We start from the raw sequence: 22,720 nt of genomic DNA, 5'->3' as shown, positions 1-22,720 counted from the left end.
ACTGTGAGTCATCCTGTATAGATACAAGCTGTAAATACCCACTTTGATATACGTCATGTTTTTCTCTACCTTGGTACAAAATCTTCTCAAACAAATATATTATTTACCGAAACTATAAAGTGAATAAGAGAGTAGTTGTTTGACTAGTGAAAGCGGGGAAAGGGACGTAGTGCAAACAATATTTTCTTTGCTTTCATCCCAAAGGCACGAGGGCGCGTGACGGAAATTGTTATAAATGATTGTTATTGTATAGATATAAACGTGCACTTATATATTAGTTGATTTTAATTAACCCGTAAAATAACATTGTGTGCATTTCAGTGGCGGCTCGTGAACCGCATGAGGGGTGAGGCGGATATTTTCAAAAAGGAATAAGAGAAAAAATACTTTTAAAATATATAAATGAGTTTCAAGTTAGTTTTCAAAATAATTCAAATAATATTTAATTCTAACCTTTAGCAACAAATAAATAATTAACCAAGAATAAAGTATATTTTATTATCTTAAAATAAAGTCAACTATAAAAAAAAAAATACTTATCACATAAATCTCATTTATTAAAACAAAACAAATATCTTTTTTATACTATGTTTTATAAATTAGATCTATCTTCCTGTCTTTGAGTAATGTAAACTACACGACGTTACGACAACCTCCCTGTTCTTATTTCTATTAGTGGAAGTTATACCGCTTTGACAAACGACTAATGGAGAATTTTGACATACTCTGAAGCCCGTATCGTTCAGCCTCATTTTATAATTTATTTCGGCATTTTTTATTCTATTTGAAATTTTTTTTTTATTTTTAAACATTAATTTATGCGTGAATTTGTATTTTTATATCAAAATCGATGCGCTGTATAATATATTAATAATATATACAATGTACCTACTCACGATTATCCGAGTAATAGGGTGGCCCGGATAAGTAAATTCCACTAAATTCAATACATAATTATATTATTAATAAATTATAAATACATTTTGTAACGCTATATATGTAGTATAGTATAGGATAATTAAATTAGAACACTTAATTTTTATTTAAAAATGCATATAATATGACGTTTAATATTTATTACTTATAGGTACTACATATTTATTTTTTGACAAAAAAATCTATAACAAGTTGTTTTTCTATTTGAAAATACTTCTTTTTAACTTGCAATTGAAATTTTTTTAACAAAATATTGTCACAGAGATTTGTATCGTCTATTTTAGGTAACACAAATTGAAATTACGAAAATGCAGTGGTACTGCACAATATGCTAGGCCTAAGTAACGATCAAATGCAATAGTCGTTAAAGCAAATAGCAAATAAATAATTTTTCTATACATAATAGGTACATATTATGTATATAATAAACATCCGTGAATCGGTCTAACTAGATTATGATCACCGATAACTCTATAACCCGAGCTTTACGTTAATTGCATTTGATTAACCATTTGTATTAAGAATACACCGTATTATAATTCATAAAAATGAACATTTCTATCGCTTATAAACTATAATTAAATATAAGTACCAACTATTAATTATAAATAGATTTTTTACATGTTAAATGAATATAAGACACTTCTTGGCGTAATTATTAATAACAATTTATAACCATCACACGGCATGTAGAACAATAACATTTTTAATTGGTTCTATTAAATAGGTAAAATATCTTCCAAAGATTAACTTAAATTTAACTTAGAAATAAATTAAACATAACTCTTAAAGTCTTCATTGGGTATTATGATTATTACAATGTACTAGCTCAGTATTAATAATTTATAATAATAAAAATAAAGCTAGTATACAACCATTTAATAAATGTCTAAATGTAAATATGCTGTCATTGCTTTAATCATGTATAATTGCTTCGATTATTAAAATTACCTCTTTTAAAAATATTCTTAAGTTATAGTACTTGTTAGTAAGTTTGGATAACTATACAGCCATTAAAATTTTTAAATACCTAATAAAAAAACAACAATAATTACGTAATATACGATTATTACCTCATATTAACATATTATCATATTTAATTACTTAAATTAAACACGTTTAAACATCGAGTCATGTAAACATTTGAAAATTACTGTTATTATATACGGTGACACAGTATCACATTATAATACTGTTTATAGAAGTTTTACTTATTTTTAACATTACTAAATAAACACTGCCAATATTTCAAACGAAAATGTACAATTAAGTTCTCAAATTCATGTAGTACGCGTACATTCTCGAAAATATTTTTTTGGTATATTACCTGTAAAGTGTAATTACAAAAATGTATTTGTACGACAAGCTATAGCTGCAGAGCTACAGGTAAACTCAATTGAAACTCATTTATAGAAAATTAAGACATGTAATTATGATATTGTAATTGAATACTGATGACCATTATAATGGTTGTATATCTATTAAAACTGTGTTAAATTAAAACCATAGGTGTCGGCTATACAATATTAAAATTACATTTCTAATCACCATGTTTTGAAAAAATGACTTGGTCACAAATTCCTAAAATGTTAATATTAATTACAAACAATAATTGCTGGAGCGTCCGTACAAAACATAATTAATACATATATATATATATATATAATATGTAAATGGCACTACGTAAGATGCAGAAATAATAACATATTAAGCATACTATGTTTTTAATGATAAAAATAGGCAGTCGCGTCGACCATACATCTCTTTTGATAATAATACCATACCAAACTACCGAGTGGGGTACCTATATGTTTTCGAATGACAAGTGTCAGAACTGTTATTTGTTCGAAAATTCGTATAAACGAAATAATATATTAAATATCATGAGTTGTATCATGAGAGCACATGAGTTGGAACTAGCCTATTTGCATTACTCAGGAGACACCACGTGGATGTTGGCTAGAATATCTCCCAAAAATTGTGTTTTTTGTTACATTAAGGTATAGATTAGATTCATTTTAAAAAATAAAAATATTATTGGTGTACCAGCTAAGGTCGCACAGGTAATTATTCAACGTGTAATCTGGTGACTCTGATATAGCCGAGTATCGCACCGTTGTGGCCGTTGACCCTTACCAAGCGAAGAAGGGTAATTGTACTTCGGCTAATTTTTCGACTTTTGACAGGTGATATAGGCGAATATTATCGCACCGTGAAAGATCGTTAACGGATTTTTTTATTATTTTTATTATTGTATATGGGCACCTCATACGAGTAGATCAAGAATACCTAATGCCATTGTAATTATTACCACTTACCTATACGCTATAAATTATTAGAATAACAATTTAATATTTATTATCATTTAGTAATTTTTTCGTAATATAAAATTAAGAACATTTTTATTTTATAATTATTAATTATCTACTGTACCCTCTAAAATCTTTTTTTTTTAAATTTTTTCAAACGCATATAAAATATATATTTATACTGGAGATAAATATGGGCCCCAAAAATCAGTGGACTCTCGGACTGTGCTCCCCTTGGCTCCCCATTAGTCCGGGCTTGCTTTCAATAGGCGTCAGTCGTAAAAATGTCGTTCGAAAAACCAGTCACCCATTGCTTGACCGAACACAATAATAATATATTGTATGAGTTCTTGGACCTTTATCTGAAGGGCGCACCGGTATTTATTATATTATGTATAACATGAATATTGCCCTCTCACTCAATTATCCTGGGGTAGAGCGTAAACGTTTGAACGACAGGTAAAATGTATTATGATATTATTAATTATGAAATGTTCCGTCGCAGTCAATATGCACCTAGGTTAAAGAATAAAAATTGTTCTATAGCATGTTATGTATAAATAATTATGGATCACTGACATACTTATTGATATTTACATTTCATCCATGTCAGTCAATAAGGTTATTAAATAAACGAATATGAGTAAATTATATATTTTTCAGTCATGCAAATAAAAAGTAATAATGTAGTGTAAAAGAAAAGTAGACAGTGAATATCGCTCTGATATATAGGTTTAGGGTGGTTCACTGTAATGATGAATTAAATTTTTATTCAATGTTATATCGTTGTATATGAAAAATGATTCAGCCTATACTGCTAAGTACTGAGTACTAAGTGTATTTTATTATGTATAAAAGTATATTTATACCATGGTAATTTAATTTATTATTATTATTATTATTATTTTGATAGATTTATTTAATTTTTGACGAAAACATTACATTTATTATATTATTTATATTTAATTTTAATTATAACATACATAATGGCTTTTCTTATCCGTAAAATTTGATGTTTCACGTCAGCCAGCTATAGAGTCAAAACAAAATATCGTATGGTGACTGGACTGGTGACATCTATTCTTAAGTAAACATTTTAGCGTATGTTATTTGCTACTGCTACAACACAAAGCAATTAGTGTTCGAAAAAGATTATTAGTAGAACCAGAGCGCATTTTTGTGAATCATGGTAGGTTCTAATGCTACGTAGTGAGGACGTCCCCCACCTTACTTACCGATGATAATGAGTTATAACCTATACTCAATATACCAATATATTGCCACTGTACAGAAAATATACATTATTGTTACGGAAGCCACCAACACGTTTCGTTTGTTTGTTTACGCTACTACGACTATAATCTACAACTGTACCCAGGACGATTTTTTTGCAGCAACTGGTTCAAATCAAATAATCTTGTTAAATTGTTGAGGTAATTTTTATTTTTTAATTATTTATTAGTTATTTCCATAAATGTAGTAAAAAGGTACTCCACTAGTCCATCATACTATATTCTGTTAAATGATACTCTATGACAAAATAATGGGAAAATGTATATTTGACTCAATAGTCGCGATGCGTTATGGTATTATTGTGCTGTAGAGCTTCGGCGAGAGTTATAAAAATAGATAGTGTTACTCTACTAACGTGGGTATATGGTATATACTATGTACGGATTATGGAAAATTCATATCAAATAGCCATCGCTTATCAGAATTTAAAATATAAAAATAATATAAAAAGAATTATTAATTAAATTGTCAATATAATTTTGTTTTCGTGTATAGATAATGAATATACTTCTCATATTACTCTACAATATTTCCAAGTTTATTTTTCTATCTATACTTCAGGTCAACGGACCATTTAGCTTCTAGGCCACTGGATTTTTCCAGTATCCCGGTGTGCCACTCCGCCCCTGCATTATATTTGTCTGTTTTTATTGTGTCCTGAAAATTGTTTTTTAAATCATTTTTTCCCTACAAATGTTATAAATTCTTAATCTTTATTTAAATACAAAAAATATCAAGATATGAACACAACTATTTTGCTCAAATTAACCGGTCTATAAGCCTATCATTTCTCTCACATTGTAGTCAGTAATCGTCGTACCATCCTTGTATTACATCTACATGGTGAATTTTGCACCAACCAGTTTATTGGATCAGCCTGTTCCACCGCTATCGTTATGGAAATAAATGATAGATATTTGATTATCTATTACCAATATAAATGTTATTTATAATTAAACTTACTTACTTGTATAGTTTGTTTTTATTATGCCGAAAAACAGTTCCAAACAATACTTTTTAAAAGCATATTAAAATTTTCAATTTTAGTAACTGAAGTTTAAAAATTGAACATAAGGTTTCCCATAAATTTTTCTTACGAGAATCCAGAAATCAAACTAAAATAGGTTTATTTAACATTTTTTAAAGACATTTCAATTTTGAATTTTGACGAAAATTGTTATAAAAAAAAAAAATTACAGTTTCAGTTATATATTATATAATGGTATTTCATAAAACATTTTATTTAGAGACTTGAAACTTTTCCCCTTTATGTTATTATTTACTCTATGAAATAAACATTTTAAAATATTTTTATTAATTTTTGCATATTTTTTATGACGAACTCATATTTTACCATTCTATATAAAAATAATATTTTGTGATTAAATGTGATTTTTTTTTTTTTTTTGGCAAAAATTAGTTTAGCCTACCGTGTAACTAATAAAAAATTACGAGCTTAATGAAATATTCTTAGACATATAGGATGACATACCGTTTCCACTCAGAATCGTTATTCATTTACTTTAGTTGTTCGTAACGATTTATCATTGAATTCAAATTTAATACATCTATTATTGTGACTTGCTTAACGTCTGATGAGTTATACTCGACATATTCTATAAAACAAAGCAATGACTTCCCCTGTTTTATTAAAAATTGCATTCAACGATATTTGTTATACGTTTTATTACTCGTGTTATAAAATAATTTGCGCTTAATATATTTTGAGTTCGTTTATTATTATTTTATTAACTTCGTACAATAATAGATGTAATTTTTTTTTTAGATGAGTGGCACAGAAAATATATACGATTATCAAATGTTAGCATTAGACAATCATCCTTGTCTAGCAATACCTATCGATCGGTATGAAATAGCTATCCAACTTTGGCAACTTTTTATGGAACTTATACATGAGGATGAAGGCAATAATTTTAACGGAATTCAATGATTTAACACATTAATTACGATAACTTCCTTTTTTTTTTAATTTGTATATTTTCTATGTAAGGAGCTCCTTTCACTGAAATATAATTATATAAAAATATCAAATATATAAAAAAACTTATTATTGCATTTTGTCAGCATTGGATTTTTAGTTTTATAAGTTATTAATAATATCTAACTATTAAATTGGATATTAAGGTATAGTCGGTTGATTATAGTATGTCAAAGACCTAACCTCTATTTTAATTATAATGTTCTAGATCCACGTTTATATTCAGTTAAATTAAGTTATAATTAATTTTGTATAGTTTTATGATATTTTAGAATGTCTATCGTATATTCATATAATTCGTATATAGGGTATTATAATAATATTAAATATTTACATAATATTTTGTTTTATAAATTTGTTTTAAAAACTAATAAAATACAATAATATTATAAACATTATGCAATGAGTTTGGTTTTTGGAGACTTTTGAAATTTTGTGCCGTTGTAATTTTGACTATTTATAAGCTTTAAATACCTACATTATACATTAATTATTAATTTGATAATTGATTTTTATATCTAATTATTTCAATGAATCTGAACTAATGTTTAGTTTAGATGCATTTCCTTAATAAGCTGTTGATAAAAATTACATAATTTGTTTTTTATACAACAACAATGGTATATATTTTAACTGTATGTTTATACGTATTATATAAAAATATTTTATACCTATATTAGGTAGCTCGTAAATATAAGAATTTACGATGTACGGTGATCTATCATTTTTAAAATCCTCTCGAACCTAAGGAAATATTAAACTTAAGATCATATTGATCCAAAGATTACGTATAATGATCTAAAGATTACACTGATGAGTAAATATTACTGTTTATTCGTGATATTTCTCCCCAATTATTTTGAAAATTCTATTTTGAGCCTAAATTATTACTTAGAAATATATAAATTATCATAATTAAATAATTCTGTAATTTTGTAGCAAAAGTTTATATTGACCCTTTATTAGTCACCATATTTTCATAATTAATAGGTAACTATTATACACTAATTTTATGAATTGTATATCAATATTTATGAAGTTATTGGAAATGGAAATTGTAATTTTTTGTCATATAATAAAAGTAAACACCTAGAATAGTGAGATATACGTGACTGCTATGAATATAATGTGATCTTTTTATAAAACATATTTTGTGAATATTTAAAAAGACAGTTAAACAAATATTGTAAGCACTTTGTATTTAAATTTTATTTAGTTAGCCGTAATCGATAATACGAGTATATATGATCGTATTTAAATAGATAGTTGTATTTCATATTACTAACAATAATATTAATTGATTTATAAAAGTTCAATAAATATTTAAGATACCTCTATATTATATTATTAAGGAATACTTAAAAAAACAACAGTTTTTTTATATTTGTTAATAAGTATATTTTCAAAATTATAAGCCTTTACGTTTTACATTCCATCGTTAGCCATTTGCATTGGGTATAAAAATGACTACGTAATTATTTAATTTCATAAAATATTAAAAAAAAACATTTATATGTATAATTTTTTTAATTTACATTTATATTTTTTTCTTTATAAATAGTTAAAACTTAAGTGAATTATATTTTTTCAAAATCAAAAACATTGATTAAGAATAAAATGTCTAGTTGGTCAAATTGTGTCTTGTTTCACATTGCCTCGAGTTAGATTAGGTTGAAACTTATTGCATTTTACAGTTATAACAGAGGCTTATTTTTGCATAATCGTGTTGAAGATCCTATCTTACTGTCTACTGACGTCAATCCATCAAATAACGACAAATCACGCGCGAGTAATACGTACTAATAATATAGTAATATGTGGTTTGAGAGTTTAATATAGCGTAAAATTCCAATTTGGTAACTCAGATTATTACCGTCACACGATGTATAAGTGATATCGTTTATAGGGTGTTTGATAAAAGGACGAGGTTGTATAGCTTGGAGGACAAGAATTTATATTTATTTGTAAATTAATTAAACCATTACAGGTAAATACATTTATAAAATACGCTGCTATTCCAGATGGGTGATCAGTTATGACCGTAATTAATATATTATTACAATATAATGCCCGGCTTTTAGAAGATCTCCTCTGTCTTTCGCAATTCAAACACATTCAACGCATCGATGCGCTTAATCGGATCTAGCGTTTTCAAATTAAATTGTTAATTAGGAATTTATTACGTATCGACAATCTTATACATACCATCGTAGGAACGTAATATTGTAGTTCAATAATGTAAGGTCTAATAATATAGATTAAATCTATTGAATACACGTTGTCGGTCAACCCTACGGAAAAGTTCGACAATAAATCGCGCGCAACTAATTCGCAGTGATCGATGATTCATTTGATATGCTAAAAGCTTAAGTTGATTCGACGGGTTAATTTCCGTTCTGTCGACTCGGATGCGAGCCCAGCGTATTATGTGAGTGTTATTATGTTTTTCAAACGTCACACACGGTTAGATTCGGACCAGTCGTGTGAGGTAGATTATATGCGGTTGAATATCGAAATTGCTTTTCGTTACCACAGGGAACGTCGCAGGTTGATCGATGGATATACGACAGGGATTACTATTAATACATAAAACATCACATTTTTTTTTAATTTTCGTACCATCAAAGCATACAATAATATACTGAATTGAATTATGCTAAAATATAGAATTATGGCTACCTTGCTTATAATATATTTATACTGCGGTGGGGAGCGGATGAACGGACGTATTGGTTGTCCACATATATATAATTAGTAATTACTATTCAGCAATTATTTAAACCAGACAAAACGGTTATTAAAATGTTGGATTGTCGAATAAAAACAAATAAACGTACGTTAAATGTTGGGATTCCGAAATGTTTGATCTTTTACTCCATAATGTTTAAAAATATTTTTGTCTTTTGAATATTAATACTAACTATCCATCACGGTACCTAGTGTATAGTTCGTCTGATAAAGCTTAGTAGGATTTCCGTGCTTTAGGATCCGCGTATTTCGATATGCGTCATTTCCAGTGTACATCTCTAAAAACATGTTTTACAAAATACATTTTTTTCAATTTTCGTACTTTGTAATCGTAAGTTTTATTATTCGTGATAACCGTCACCGCGAAATACTCTTTATCATTATCGTCCCGTTACACACACGCTGTCACATATCGTACATAATACTAGGTATATTAAATTATCAAAAGTGACACCTCTTAGATGATCGATGAATGACATAATTGTAATATTATTTTGTTCGTCAAGTCGAGCGTGTGCGTGTAAATATTCTGCGACGATGATTATGTTTACCCACCCGTGGGCTGTAATAGAATATTTGTATGGTATAAACAAATTTCTATTTTGTTTGACTTAGTGGGGTTAACACAACAGAGATAATAAAGTAAATACGGCGCCAAGATAATTATTTTTTGTAGGTTGACGTCTGATGGTTTTATTTATTTTTTTCAAGAGAACATAGTATCACAAAAAAAATTTTTAACTTATCATTATATATAATGTGGATGGTTCTTAGTACATTTAATAATTAAAAAATTCACAACACTGTACAGATCCAACTTATTTTTATTAAAAAAATAAAATTTAAATATTTATTGATAATAGTATAATTGGTGCATAATACAAATTTTAAATACATTTTGGTGGGACAAAGGGAGGAGATAATTGTGTATGTGTTGGAGAACATTCATCGCTTCTCGTTTACCCTTAGTGCCGTATTTTAGCTTGAGGATTTTGCGGTCGTCCCTATACTTCATCTGTACTTAACTGTTGCGATGTATAAAATGTGACAAGCCACGCGTAACTAATTCCGGATATTCAAGTTGCCGCAAGCCAAAGTCGAAATCTTGTCACCCTCTCCATGGCTTTACCAACGTAAACAGTCATTAGGCTTTTGATTGAAAAAGGGATGCAATAAACGAATATCCATATTATTTTATTTTACTATAGACATTTTTAAAGACCGATCCACGGTACCCAGAAATTTTTTGATGCTTTTGACTTGGTATATTGTATGTAGGTATTGTATACACAACATTGTCTGATTGTAAATTACAATGATTATTAATAATTAATTATGTTAGTATAAATCAGTTAAAGTTAAATAAATCATTAGATTTTATTAAGTTCTATAGTCTAGTCTTAACTAAGTCGTATACATTATCAATATGGTATAACGTATATTATGTGTTTATAAATGATATAACTTTCGTATGTAGTATAATTACGTAATATATAATTATCAGAATAATAGTTTTAGGGATTGATGGACTTATTAAATTATATGTTTTTGTAGAAGAGTAGTTTAAGTATGAATAATATTCCAGCGGTTTTAAATATTTTTTACATTTTCTAGAAACAATTTTTTAGATAAAAGGCTATACGATTCTTCATTAACTTTTTAAACTTGTTTAACTGTAAAGTAATTCCTTAAATATTAATTTTAAACGGTATTTTTCTTATGTTCTATACGCGAGATAACAAACTTAAGTCTAGCTTCAAAAATAAAATAATTTAATTTAATTTGATATTTTAAAACGATCAACACATTGTGCTTAATTAAAACGCTTAGTTGTGTCGGAAATATAATACTTAAGAGCAAACAATTGCACATTATATTTAACGATTACATATTATAACCCCATTTATAGTTATCACTGTTATCAGTATCACATTTAATAAACTACATTTTCAAAAACCAAAATGATTTAAAAAAACATAAAATATAGTTTGATTGGTTTTGTAATTATGTATATTTTTTATTCTGAGCGGAGCAATGAATGTATTTATTTTACATTTATGTGTTTTTTTTTATATATGCGCACAATAAGTAAATGCTTCAACTATATTTTATAATATATTTAGTTTTTTTTTTTTAAATATTTGGTAACAATTTTTATGATTGACCAAATGACTTTGAAATGAAAGATGAAAAATCTCACATAAATAACTAATGATTGGTATAATACGAATGGAAAAAAATTAATTACTCGATTTTTCATTTATCAAAAATAAGCTTAAACTATTTACTTTTTCATTTAAAAAAAAAAAAAATCAAGATAATTAAATGAGCAATTTCAGAGAACACGTGTGATAAATATTTTTATTTTTACGTTTATGTTTATTAATAATAAAATATTTTTAGAAATATAGACGAACAAACGTCTACGTTCAGAATCGTTTTTCATATGTAATGATTTCTCATCGAGTTTAAAATAAATATTTGTAACTATGCATTACAATGAATAGTTACACCTCATACCAATTATACGGCAACGGAAGTGTCTTAAATAATGTAAAATAGTTTTTTGTATTATATGTATATCTACAATTGATATTTGGTATCATAATAGTATGTGGAATATATAATATTATTCTAACAAAACAAAACAGCAACGACCAAAGAACACACGTTTATTTGTCATTGTTGCTGTTTAAGTCTTTATCTGTAAATTATTGGATATTGACCCCCAACTGAGCACAAAAAATAATGTTTTTAACCTAAAGAAAAAAAAGGTCAAATGAATCTCTAACGATGATAAATATTATTTATGACCACAGTTAGCAGTTAGCACTAAATAATTGTAATAGTTTTCGACGAAATTCATCGATGATTGATGACATTACATTCGACATATTATACAGCAGTAGGTATACAATTCTAATATAGAATAGTGTTTTTCGTATTTACTCATATTGTTATGTTTGCTATGTTTATTCAATTTCATATAAACAACCTAAAATGTTTTGTGTGTACATTCGCTAATATTTACTTTAGTACAATATCTTGGACATAAAGTAAAGGTTATCATTGAAATAATATGAGATTAGCCGATGGCTACGATTCGCTTAAAAACAGACAATTTAATTTGTCAGCAAAAGTTTATTTTAGTATTTTACTTTTGGGAAAAGATGGTGGCATTTTCAAAATCTACCATTCCGCTGGCATCTAATACCTTAAAAATTATCAAATGGCCGTGCCTCATATTATTGTGATAATTTAATATTCTCGCCTGACCATACTATATAATTAATGATAATATATATTATAGTATGTCTTGGGTCACTACAGTTTAATCCGTATAGAACGTTTTTGTAAAAAATTTAAACATTATATTATTTGGTATTGTTTTTGATTTTTACGTGTTCTGTACATTTTTCGAATTTTCTATTTTTAATATAAATTCAAACAACGTACACGTAATTTAATTCTTTGGATACATTAATCGAACGCCAACAAAGTTATCGTGTTACGACGCAATTACTTGATTATAAAAATATATACAATATACACATAATACGCGTAATTGAATATATTTGAAATGGGGGACGTGTTACTCACGACAATATTTTTGACACGAGCCCATTCGGAATCTCAACGCCAGCCTGACATATTTTTTTTTAATAACCCGTCGTCGGTCGGGTGGTGATGATAGTAGGAGAAGGACGATGGGTGGGTGACAATCAATAAGAACACGCGCGCGATAAGGCCCACCGCCACCATAGTGCGTTCGTTTTCGTCAGCAGTAACAAAACAGTTGCCAACGACGGTCGTAGTCTCAATTCAGTGCGTGAAGATCATCGTCAAGGGTTGGTAACAGTGAAGATCGATAATCGCCAGGCAAGGACCATGAGCAACAATTTTCGTCATCGCATTCCAAAAACTGTGCAGGTGGGTTTTTGCGTCCCGCACGCTCCCTTTATATTATATATATATGTATATATATACATATATATATTTAAGTATACGTTTTTTTGTTCGCTTCATTCCTCGACCGACTAACACATTTTTATTATTATTGTTATTATTGCTACTATGTTTATTATTCTGGTGGGGTGCGCTCGTTCAAACACACTCGGTCTGTCCGTAATAATGTGGCATGTATAGTAGAAGTGGTGGTGGTGAGGATGCTGAGGGTGAATCTTATTAGGGCGTCTTTATGTATAGTAATGTTCACTATTTATTTATAGTGTATACATTATTATAATGAATAAATATTATATTATTATATTTTTAATATTATATTATAATATTATTATAATTATATTATTATATTATAATATTATTATATTTTTAATATTATTATAATATTATTATATATATTATATTATATTATATAATTATTATTATAATTAATATTATTCTATTAATGAAGTGAACACGATACCTCTTTTATTGTCTTACTGTATCTTCCCGGTGAATAACCAGAAATAATTATTGTGGTCGACATTCACACTTAGGCGATTATCAATTCTATCGGTACAATAATTTTTTTACCCACATAAAACGTTTAAATTCCACTAGTACTTACTTGTTGTATGTTAAATAAATGTAAACTCCACCAATATTTAATAGTTTATGACTAGTTTAATTGTATTTAAATTTTAAGTTAAAATATTATTTTATTATGATTACACTCGTTAAGTTTTTTAATTTAAGGCTAAAATTAATTATACAACGCATTCAGTATCTCAAAATATGTTCTCAACTACGTCTAATCGTAATTAGTAAATTCAGTTTTAATTAATTAATTTATTATTATATATATATATATATATGTATATAATATATATTTATGTATAATTATTATGCATACAAATTTATATTTCATTATAATATGCGTAGAATTTACATTACCTAATTTAATATCAGTTGAATTTAAACTTATTTTTTTAGGTCCAGTGAAATTTACGATGTATTATAATTCCTGCTTAAAAACCGTCCTTTTTAAATTCGGTGAAAATAACATGCGTCCGTACACATCGTTTGTATTTTAATAGACTGCACGTGGAGGCAGATGGTTGTATCCTTGCACCACGACAATCCTTAGAAAAATGTATACGATAATACTTGTAGAATCGTGTTTCGATAATATATTATATTATACTTCATGACAAGGGACGAATAATGATTATAAATAATCGGTTTTATATCTTTAGGGCGGAAAAAGTATGTTTGTAATTTAAAAACTCGTTTTGTCTCGTTTGAAATGTTTGAATATTTTTATCCGACAATATCAAATACGATATATATCCAAAAGCCATAGATTCAGGTGTGAGTTAATCGGGTTAAATTGTTTACAACGTTAGAGTTATTATAATATCTATAAAACAAAAGTAATAAAACCCCTTAGTGGTATTATTTACTTCTTGAATGTGCGTTTACTGTTTCGACTACGTTAAAAGTGAATAATGATAGTAAAATGGTATTATACGCTAATAATATTACTAGATATTTAAATAATATATTAATAATAGTATTAAGTGTTTAATATTTTGCAATATAGTTGGAAAAATCACGTTATTTTGAAACCAAAATTTATCAGAGAATCGAACGCTATATAATAGCAGTGTTACACACTAATGTGAAATTATCTTACAATATATTATAATATATACCTATATAACATAGGTACTCTCATCAAGAAAATTGTAAATAATATACCAATAGTTAAATATTTGATGAATAAACTTTGATATTTTCTGAAATTATTATATTTTTTGTATAGGTATTAAAACGTACGAGTTGTCTTTAAAAATGAATTAACACTTTTATAACAAATTAATGAAATTTAAAACATTTTTATAAATATTTATTATTTAGTGATAAGTACATATTTTAGTAAAAATATTTGAACATTGATCATGAATTATAATAATTACTTATAATTAAGTTGTGGGATAAAAAATAATTATGTTGTATTACCATTTAGATATGATATCGTTATGTAGGTACATATTTAAGAAATAATAAAACAAAATCAAATACTAGATAAGAACAAAATCTCATAGTAGGTAATAAAAATAATTTTATGTATTATTTTTTGAACAGTTGTATTCAAATAATTTCCAATAATGAAAAATACATATTTGTATTTATTTACTTCATAGAATATTACGTAATATCATTGAATATATACAATATATACTCAATGGTAATACTTATATTAGTACAGGTATACTATTTCATATTATACACAATATATTATAATAAAGTCTATACATATTACATACTGTATAAAAACGCCTGGGCATACTATTATCGTTTAGTAGAATTGCGCCGTTATAATATTTTAATATATTATCCTAATGGATTGTGAATAAAACACACGAATGCATGAAAATATATTTATTTATAAATATATTATAATTATGATGTCGAATTTCTTAAAAGAAATAATAAATAATGCGACATATCATATGTAAATGATTATTATCATATTATACACGACCCGATTGTAAATGTATACTTATTATGAATAAATCAAATAAGTGGCCTGTGATTTAAAACTTATCGTTATCATACAGACCCTAAAAAGCAGATGTAAAAATATTACATAGGTAATGCAGTACAATAATATGTTTTAATAGTAGTAGAAAAACGATGGGACAATCTGGAAGTCGAACATTTGCAATCTATCTCTGTATGAACTCTTTCTCTCTTAATATTTCCATCTATTTAGGTACTATCTTTGTCTATCTGCGTATTCCTTTATAATTTTTTTTCAATAACGAAAATAGAATGAATAGAGTGATATCTAACAGTTGAGTGAGACCCGTCATGCAATATCACAATAAAGATATATCATTCCTACGTGTTACGTATTCTTTTAATAATAAAATGTACTCTGACCAAATATAATATTGGTTTAAGCGATTAATAGCTTAACTTTAGCCCATAAAAAAAATGATTCATATTTTAGTTTATAAACTAGATTTGTAATAACTAATAATTAATGTAGATACATATAGATAATCGACATAGATTATCACTCACTCGAACACATATATGTTTTGTATATGTATTTCCGGTGTTTATAAACGATAAAATACTACGTTTTTGATTAAACTCATACTTACAATATTTTTTTATAGTTTATAATTTTTAACTCATTTAATCACCGATTTAATAATTGATACACATGTATAATAAGTAAAATCCGTAAATATGCTACCTAAGCTTTATATGTAATTAATTAGTGTTATTAATACAAGCGCTCTTGTATGCATGATTCATATAATAATTTATTATGTACAGATATCGCATAATTTATTTTAAATGAAGGCTGTTTTTGGACTCTGAACAAGCTGATAAAATAGGCAGTTTTATTTAAGTAGAGATAATTTAATGAGCCTTCGATTTTCTTAATAGTTAATGAGGCGATTTCTCCATCGAAATTTTAATAGCATTAGCTGCAACAATTGATTTAAAATTAACAGAATATAGATAAAGCCAAACAAAAATTATTAGTTTTGGTGTAGATATTTGAAATATTAATTTTAAATTAATTTTTAATTATGGGCTTAGCGTTGACATTCAGACCACTATTAAGACTTATAATAAAATACATTAAAAACAAATCAAAAAATGTCAAGTACCTAAATCATAAAATTATCATTTAGATAAAATTGTTTGTCAATCAATGTAGTATATGAGTCACGCTGATATTTTAAAAGTTTATAACGTTCAAAAAAGTATGCAAGAAAAAACTCGGCTCGAATAAAAATATTAATATGTATATAATGCACGTATATTATTACAAACGTCCTAAATCACATATTTAAGAGTAATTTGTTTTATAATTTAATTTATTATTATATTATTAATATTTTTTGATAATTAACAGAGCTATGCGTTTAATATATTTGGATGTTTTTGCATAGTAACTATTTGAGAATTAAGCATATTTTTCATATTATTATTGATCATATATGCAAAGTTATTAATAATTACATTACATACCTAATAGGTATTACCTATATATTATAAAAGTTATAATTTTCATTCATTATATTATTATTTCAAAACAAAAGTGTTTTTAAAAATATTCATTAATATTTTTATTGAAAACTACATGCATTTGCATACTTAGCCAATTTTTAGCACAAAACGTATGCTTATTTTTTGTTTTTTACATCCTAATTTTGATAATATTACATCATCTGTTACAATTTATATTTTATACACGAAATACTATATCGCAATATTTTCAATAGGGCTTAGAACAAATAATATTGCAGTGGTAATAAAATATTAAACTGTATTATAGAATTTATATTTTATATCTTTACATGCATATTATTTCTTAATAATCAATATAGACGCGTTTAAATTTGTCATTTGTTATTCTGAATTGCATTCTATATTTCTATCATTCTTGGACGAGCTATAAAATAATGATCCGAACGCGACCTCTCATTATACGCTTAAGTGACGACACGGATTCTTGGTAGATACATATCAATATTATTTTTTTCCTTGTAATGAAATTCGAATGTAATAATTATTGTTGTCGTGCCTTCCAGTATATTGTGTACTATTATTCTGTATTTAAAGTATTAAACATATAGTATTATATCATATATAAGACTATGAGTACAGCCTTTCTTGTTGTATAGTATCTATCTTGTTGGTAATACAATCTAAAAATGTATATAAATTACAATCGCATATAATTTGATATTAAAATACTGTTTATGCTGTAACTGAGAAATCACTCGGTTTTATTAAAGGTAGTAGATTTTGAGTGTACACAAGTCGTTTTTTGAAAAGTCACTGCTCGCTGAATGTCAAAAATTTAAATTCAATCGTTGCATACCTACGAAAAATAATTCTGAACAAAAATGACGATATGTCACCATCTCTTTCAAAGGTTATTTTACAACTTGTTTATATTAATATATCTATTTATTAATACGGTAGATTTTATTTTTGTCTAAGATATCTCATAATATTCTTCTTATTTATGCCCGGTAACTAAGGCCATTAGCTGTTCTCATAATATATAATGTAATATAATACCTATTTATAATATTATAAAGATTGATTATTGATATACATTGTTATTGACTTAAAAGTCAAATGTCAATATTTATGTACAATGTAAATAGTTATATAAATTTGTAATATAAATATCTTGTATAAAATAAATTAAAATATTTTGAAAAATGTATTATGTACAATTTTAAAATAACCATATTATTATTATTTATTAAACTTTTAGTACATAATTATAAGTTTTATATTTTATAAATATTGTTTTGAATTACAACATAACAGCTAAAATCGTTCAAAGAAAAAATATAAATTCTTTCTTTAAATATCCAATTTTATCAAAACTAAAATTTAAAATGTCTATAAAACAAATGTATATATAAAATATATATTATAATAACTATTTGATTTTCTATAATCAATAGGTTTAACCTAATATAAAAAAAGAATTTAATTTTTCATGAGCCAATTAATCTATTTGTAAACTCCGATCCTTCACATACACATACATAATATAAATGCATTCTTTAATATGGATGAATACCTATCAGTGATAGAATATAATGATAGACAGTAATAATCATGTTATAGATATACCTACCATAAATTTATCACTGCAGTGACGTACTGATATCATATGTATACTATAATTATATACTTACACATTATACATATATATCACTTAAGTGATATGATCAATGTAGTCATAGGCGTGCGCAGACTTCAATTTCCGGTCGAGTCTGGAACAATTAATGCCCTAATACTTGGACAAGGTCATTAAATTTGTTTTTCCAACACATTAATGTATACATTCTAATAATTAACTGTGTAAATAGAATCAAGTGTATGTGCACACAACATTAATGTGATATATTCAAGACATATATTTTTAAGTTAAAAATAAAATGATATAAATAAAATTATGCTGAAAAAAAAAACACAATACTCAAAATTTAAAAAACTCAGTTTAACGAACAAACAATTGTATATACAAAATATTATATTTATAAACTAAATCGTGTAATAATTTTAACTAAAGAATTATAAATGAATTCTCCTATTTCGAAATAACTATTTTGAATTCGTCAATGATCATGTTAATATTACTAGATGTTAGTTTTGATTCAGTAAACATTAATAATAAACTTTATTGAGTCGGTCTTGATGTACCTCTTAAGTTATTTTTTACTATTGTTAATTTAAAAAATATTCCTTCGCGGGAACAACTTGTAATTGCTATTACACTGAATAATTTCAGTATAGTAAAAAATCCATTAAATGGTTTTATGTAATTATTTGCTTACATAATATAATCTAGCTACGAATGTATTGATCGACCATTAGTATTAGTATCTGGTGGACATTTTATTAGGCCCTAAAAATATTCCGGTAGAGCCTTATGCGCACGCCCATGCATGTAGTAATGTATATAATACAAGATAATATACATAGACAAATGTACACACGCACGCACACATACACTGTATATACAAATACAATATAATCTATATATTATTATATTATAAATAGTATTTACCTAGATGGCTATATAGTATAAATGTTATAATGTTAATAAACGACAAATGAAGAATAATATATTTAATATTTACACATTAGAACATGTTTCGAAATGTTTAGTGGATCAAGATTTTAGGCTCACCGTCGTATATATTCGGTGTTATCGTCTCGTTTTTAATTGTCCAAACTCGTATTCAAAACCTGTCGTCGTAGCGACTACCTTTTTTATTTTTTTTTTTTAATAATGTAATTCATTTTTTTTTTTTTTTATATGCCATTTTAACCATTTAAAGCGACTTCTGTCTATAAAAACTTTTTAATCTTTTGATGCCGACACGTCATGGTAATCATTTGGTATATACACTATATGTATACGTATAGATGCATTTTACATAAATATGTAGTTAAGCCTCGTTATTTATTACGTATCAACAGTAAATGTTATTTAAGGTCTTGCTTTAAAATATATATGATTATACAATAGTACAATACCATCAACTAAGTAGAAAAATGTATAATGTAAAGAAATATGAATAAAAAATAAAAAATACAATTACATTTTTCTTTTAAATAGTTTTCAATAAATTATTTACTTGACGTTTCACTCTCAATCGATAAAAAAATGTCTATAAAATCAACGTATTTATATAATGTTATACATAAATGGCAATAATCGTGTAGTTATAATATAATATGATGTGTAATACTAGTCACCAAATCTATAGCAGATTTAACGAAAAAAAGGTATTTTATAATAAGTTTTACAATATGTATTTTTTACGAAAAAAATTTCTCTTTTAATTTTTTACACATAAAAATGGTTTATTATATTATAAATAAGAATTTAAAAGTCTTAACATTTTTCTATTCTAGATTAAATATTGATGTATCATAACATTTTGAAAACTTATTTTCTTGCCTTATTTAAAAAAAAGAAATGGTTAATTAGTTTATTATCTATATCGTCACTGATTTATCATTACATTTTAAGTTCTAATTATGTGTTCTTGTATAATTAGTTATATTATAATAATGACACTTAATTATAGCTAAGTAAAATGTATTTGGTACCTACACAATTATCATCAACTTAATTGTAACAACAAATAGGTAAGTAATGATTGAATGCATAGTAGACATTAAAGATATACTATTTTCTAGTATTTGGTTCAGAAAATTGAAATATTTTCAAATAAAATGATTGACGTTGTATCGTTATTCAAAATAAATGTCGAGGCGTTATCGTACTACAAGTGTAGCTTAATTTGCTTTTTCCCGCTTCCTTACATACGGCATTAATTATATATTTTATATTTTACCACAGATGTCCGAGTCACGACCTCTTTACACCCAAGATTATAACCACAATGACATCGAACAGGATGCAATGCCCAACAGAAATCCGGAAGCGGTAAGAGGAAATGGAAGAGGAATCCGCCGCCCCCAACCGAGTGACAGTTTTATGGTTGACCATCGCCCTGTGAAACGCTCTCGTTCAATAGCTGATAAAGCTCATACAGCCGACAAAGATCACATTATGACCGATGAGGCTCGTACAGCCGACAATGCTCGTACAATCGATGAGGCTCCGACAGACGACAAGAATCGTATAACCGACGAGGTTCTCGCTTCGATTCCTTTGTGGATGCGAAGCAAAGTAATCCGGAGTTACAAATATAATAAAAACCAGATCTTGCAACCAATAATAGAGGTATATCTCGATTATTACAGCGACGAGGACAATCACACTGACCAGGCTATAGACTCGGGCAACGATTGCGCCAGAGACATAAATATGTTAGACACTGACGATGAGAATGAAATGGAGGCCGATGAGGCTATGGAAGAAGACAATTATGAGTCTGATTCTGGAATATCGAGCTTAGTGGAATAATCGACATTTTACACTTATTCATATGATTTGATACATATCTTGTTATCACATCCACATTCATATAATGTATTCGTTTTTATTTTTTTTTTATACACAATGAATACTATATTTTTACAATTTATTCACCCGATGACAGTCCGAGAAAATATCCTACTTGTCCACTCCGTCACAGCCGGACAATTATAATATTGTATGTGCGTATGTGTGTGTATGTGCACATAACACATGTATAAATATAATATTTGAAAGTTAAACATTCTGAAAAGATTGATTGTCCTTACTACAAAATAAAAAAAGATAATGCAACATATCATAAACATAACGTATTATATTAATATAATATTATATGATACCCATCATAATATAAAATCCGACCGGCCGCTATACGATCCGCCCACAACTAGTTTTCTTCGCACTGCATCTATTTATTTTTTTTTTTTTAATATGTATCACCCCATAGAATATTAATACAATAAAATTATATGTTAATACGTTAAAAATATTTCTACCGTGTATACATATTATATTCATTCAACTTATTAACTGTGCTCGAATTATTCGAAATTAAAAAGGTATTTTTTTTTTTTAATGTTTATTACATTATTGATTAATAGTACAATTATAGTTTTTTTTTACATAGTTGTATCGGTTGAATAAATTGTATAATAATTATTGTTATTACTATATTATACTATACTGTACACTTATGTCTCATTCATTTAAAGTTATTTACATTACCTATACATTTTAATTTCAATAAATTATTACTGGTTTTCATGATTTTTTTACTGTTTTTCATCTAAACCATTAAAAATTATACCTATATAATTATGTTTCTTTTAAAAGCAAAGAACAAAATAACAATATATATTAATAATAAGCAAGAGCTTTTGCTAGATATTTTTTTGACTTTTTTAATATTATGATTTTTTTAGATAAAGGTATTTTTATGAACTAACAGAAAACAACTAAAATAATTTTCAACTAATT

The 22,720-nt window shown here is 26.4% G+C and overlaps 1 protein-coding gene across 2 annotated transcripts; it reads left to right on the top strand.

Moving 5' to 3' along the window:
- The first annotated feature begins 4,594 nt into the window (after positions 1-4,594).
- On the top strand, positions 4,595-21,781 carry LOC112604101. Of its 2 annotated transcripts, none has more exons than XM_025352969.1 (2): positions 4,595-4,678; positions 21,161-21,781. In XM_025352969.1, exon 2 carries the CDS (start codon positions 21,161-21,163, stop codon positions 21,728-21,730), a length of 570 nt encoding a protein of 189 aa, XP_025208754.1. In that variant the 5' UTR covers positions 4,595-4,678; the 3' UTR covers positions 21,731-21,781. The 2 variants fall into 2 exon arrangements, with proteins under 2 accessions (XP_025208754.1, XP_025208753.1); XM_025352968.1 differs by lacking the exon at positions 4,595-4,678 and adding an exon at positions 13,144-13,215.
- The last annotated feature ends 939 nt before the right edge of the window (positions 21,782-22,720 follow it).

Source organism: Melanaphis sacchari, unplaced genomic scaffold, assembly GCF_002803265.2.
Source record: "Melanaphis sacchari strain LSU unplaced genomic scaffold, SCAv2.0 Contig119_pilon_pilon, whole genome shotgun sequence".
Lineage (NCBI taxonomy): Eukaryota > Metazoa > Arthropoda > Insecta > Hemiptera > Aphididae > Melanaphis > Melanaphis sacchari.
This window is presented reverse-complemented; position numbering and strand designations above follow the sequence as displayed.

What these genes read in the sequence shown, in the direction of transcription:
- LOC112604101 (XM_025352968.1), top strand. Translation starts at nt 13,174, where the DNA reads ATGAGCAACAATTTTCGTCATCGCATTCCAAAAACTGTGCAG. An exon ending in GCATTCCAAAAACTGTGCAG is followed by an intron (nt 13,216 to 21,160) that starts GTGGGTTTTTGC and finishes ATTTTACCACAG; the next exon opens with ATGTCCGAGTCACGACCTCT.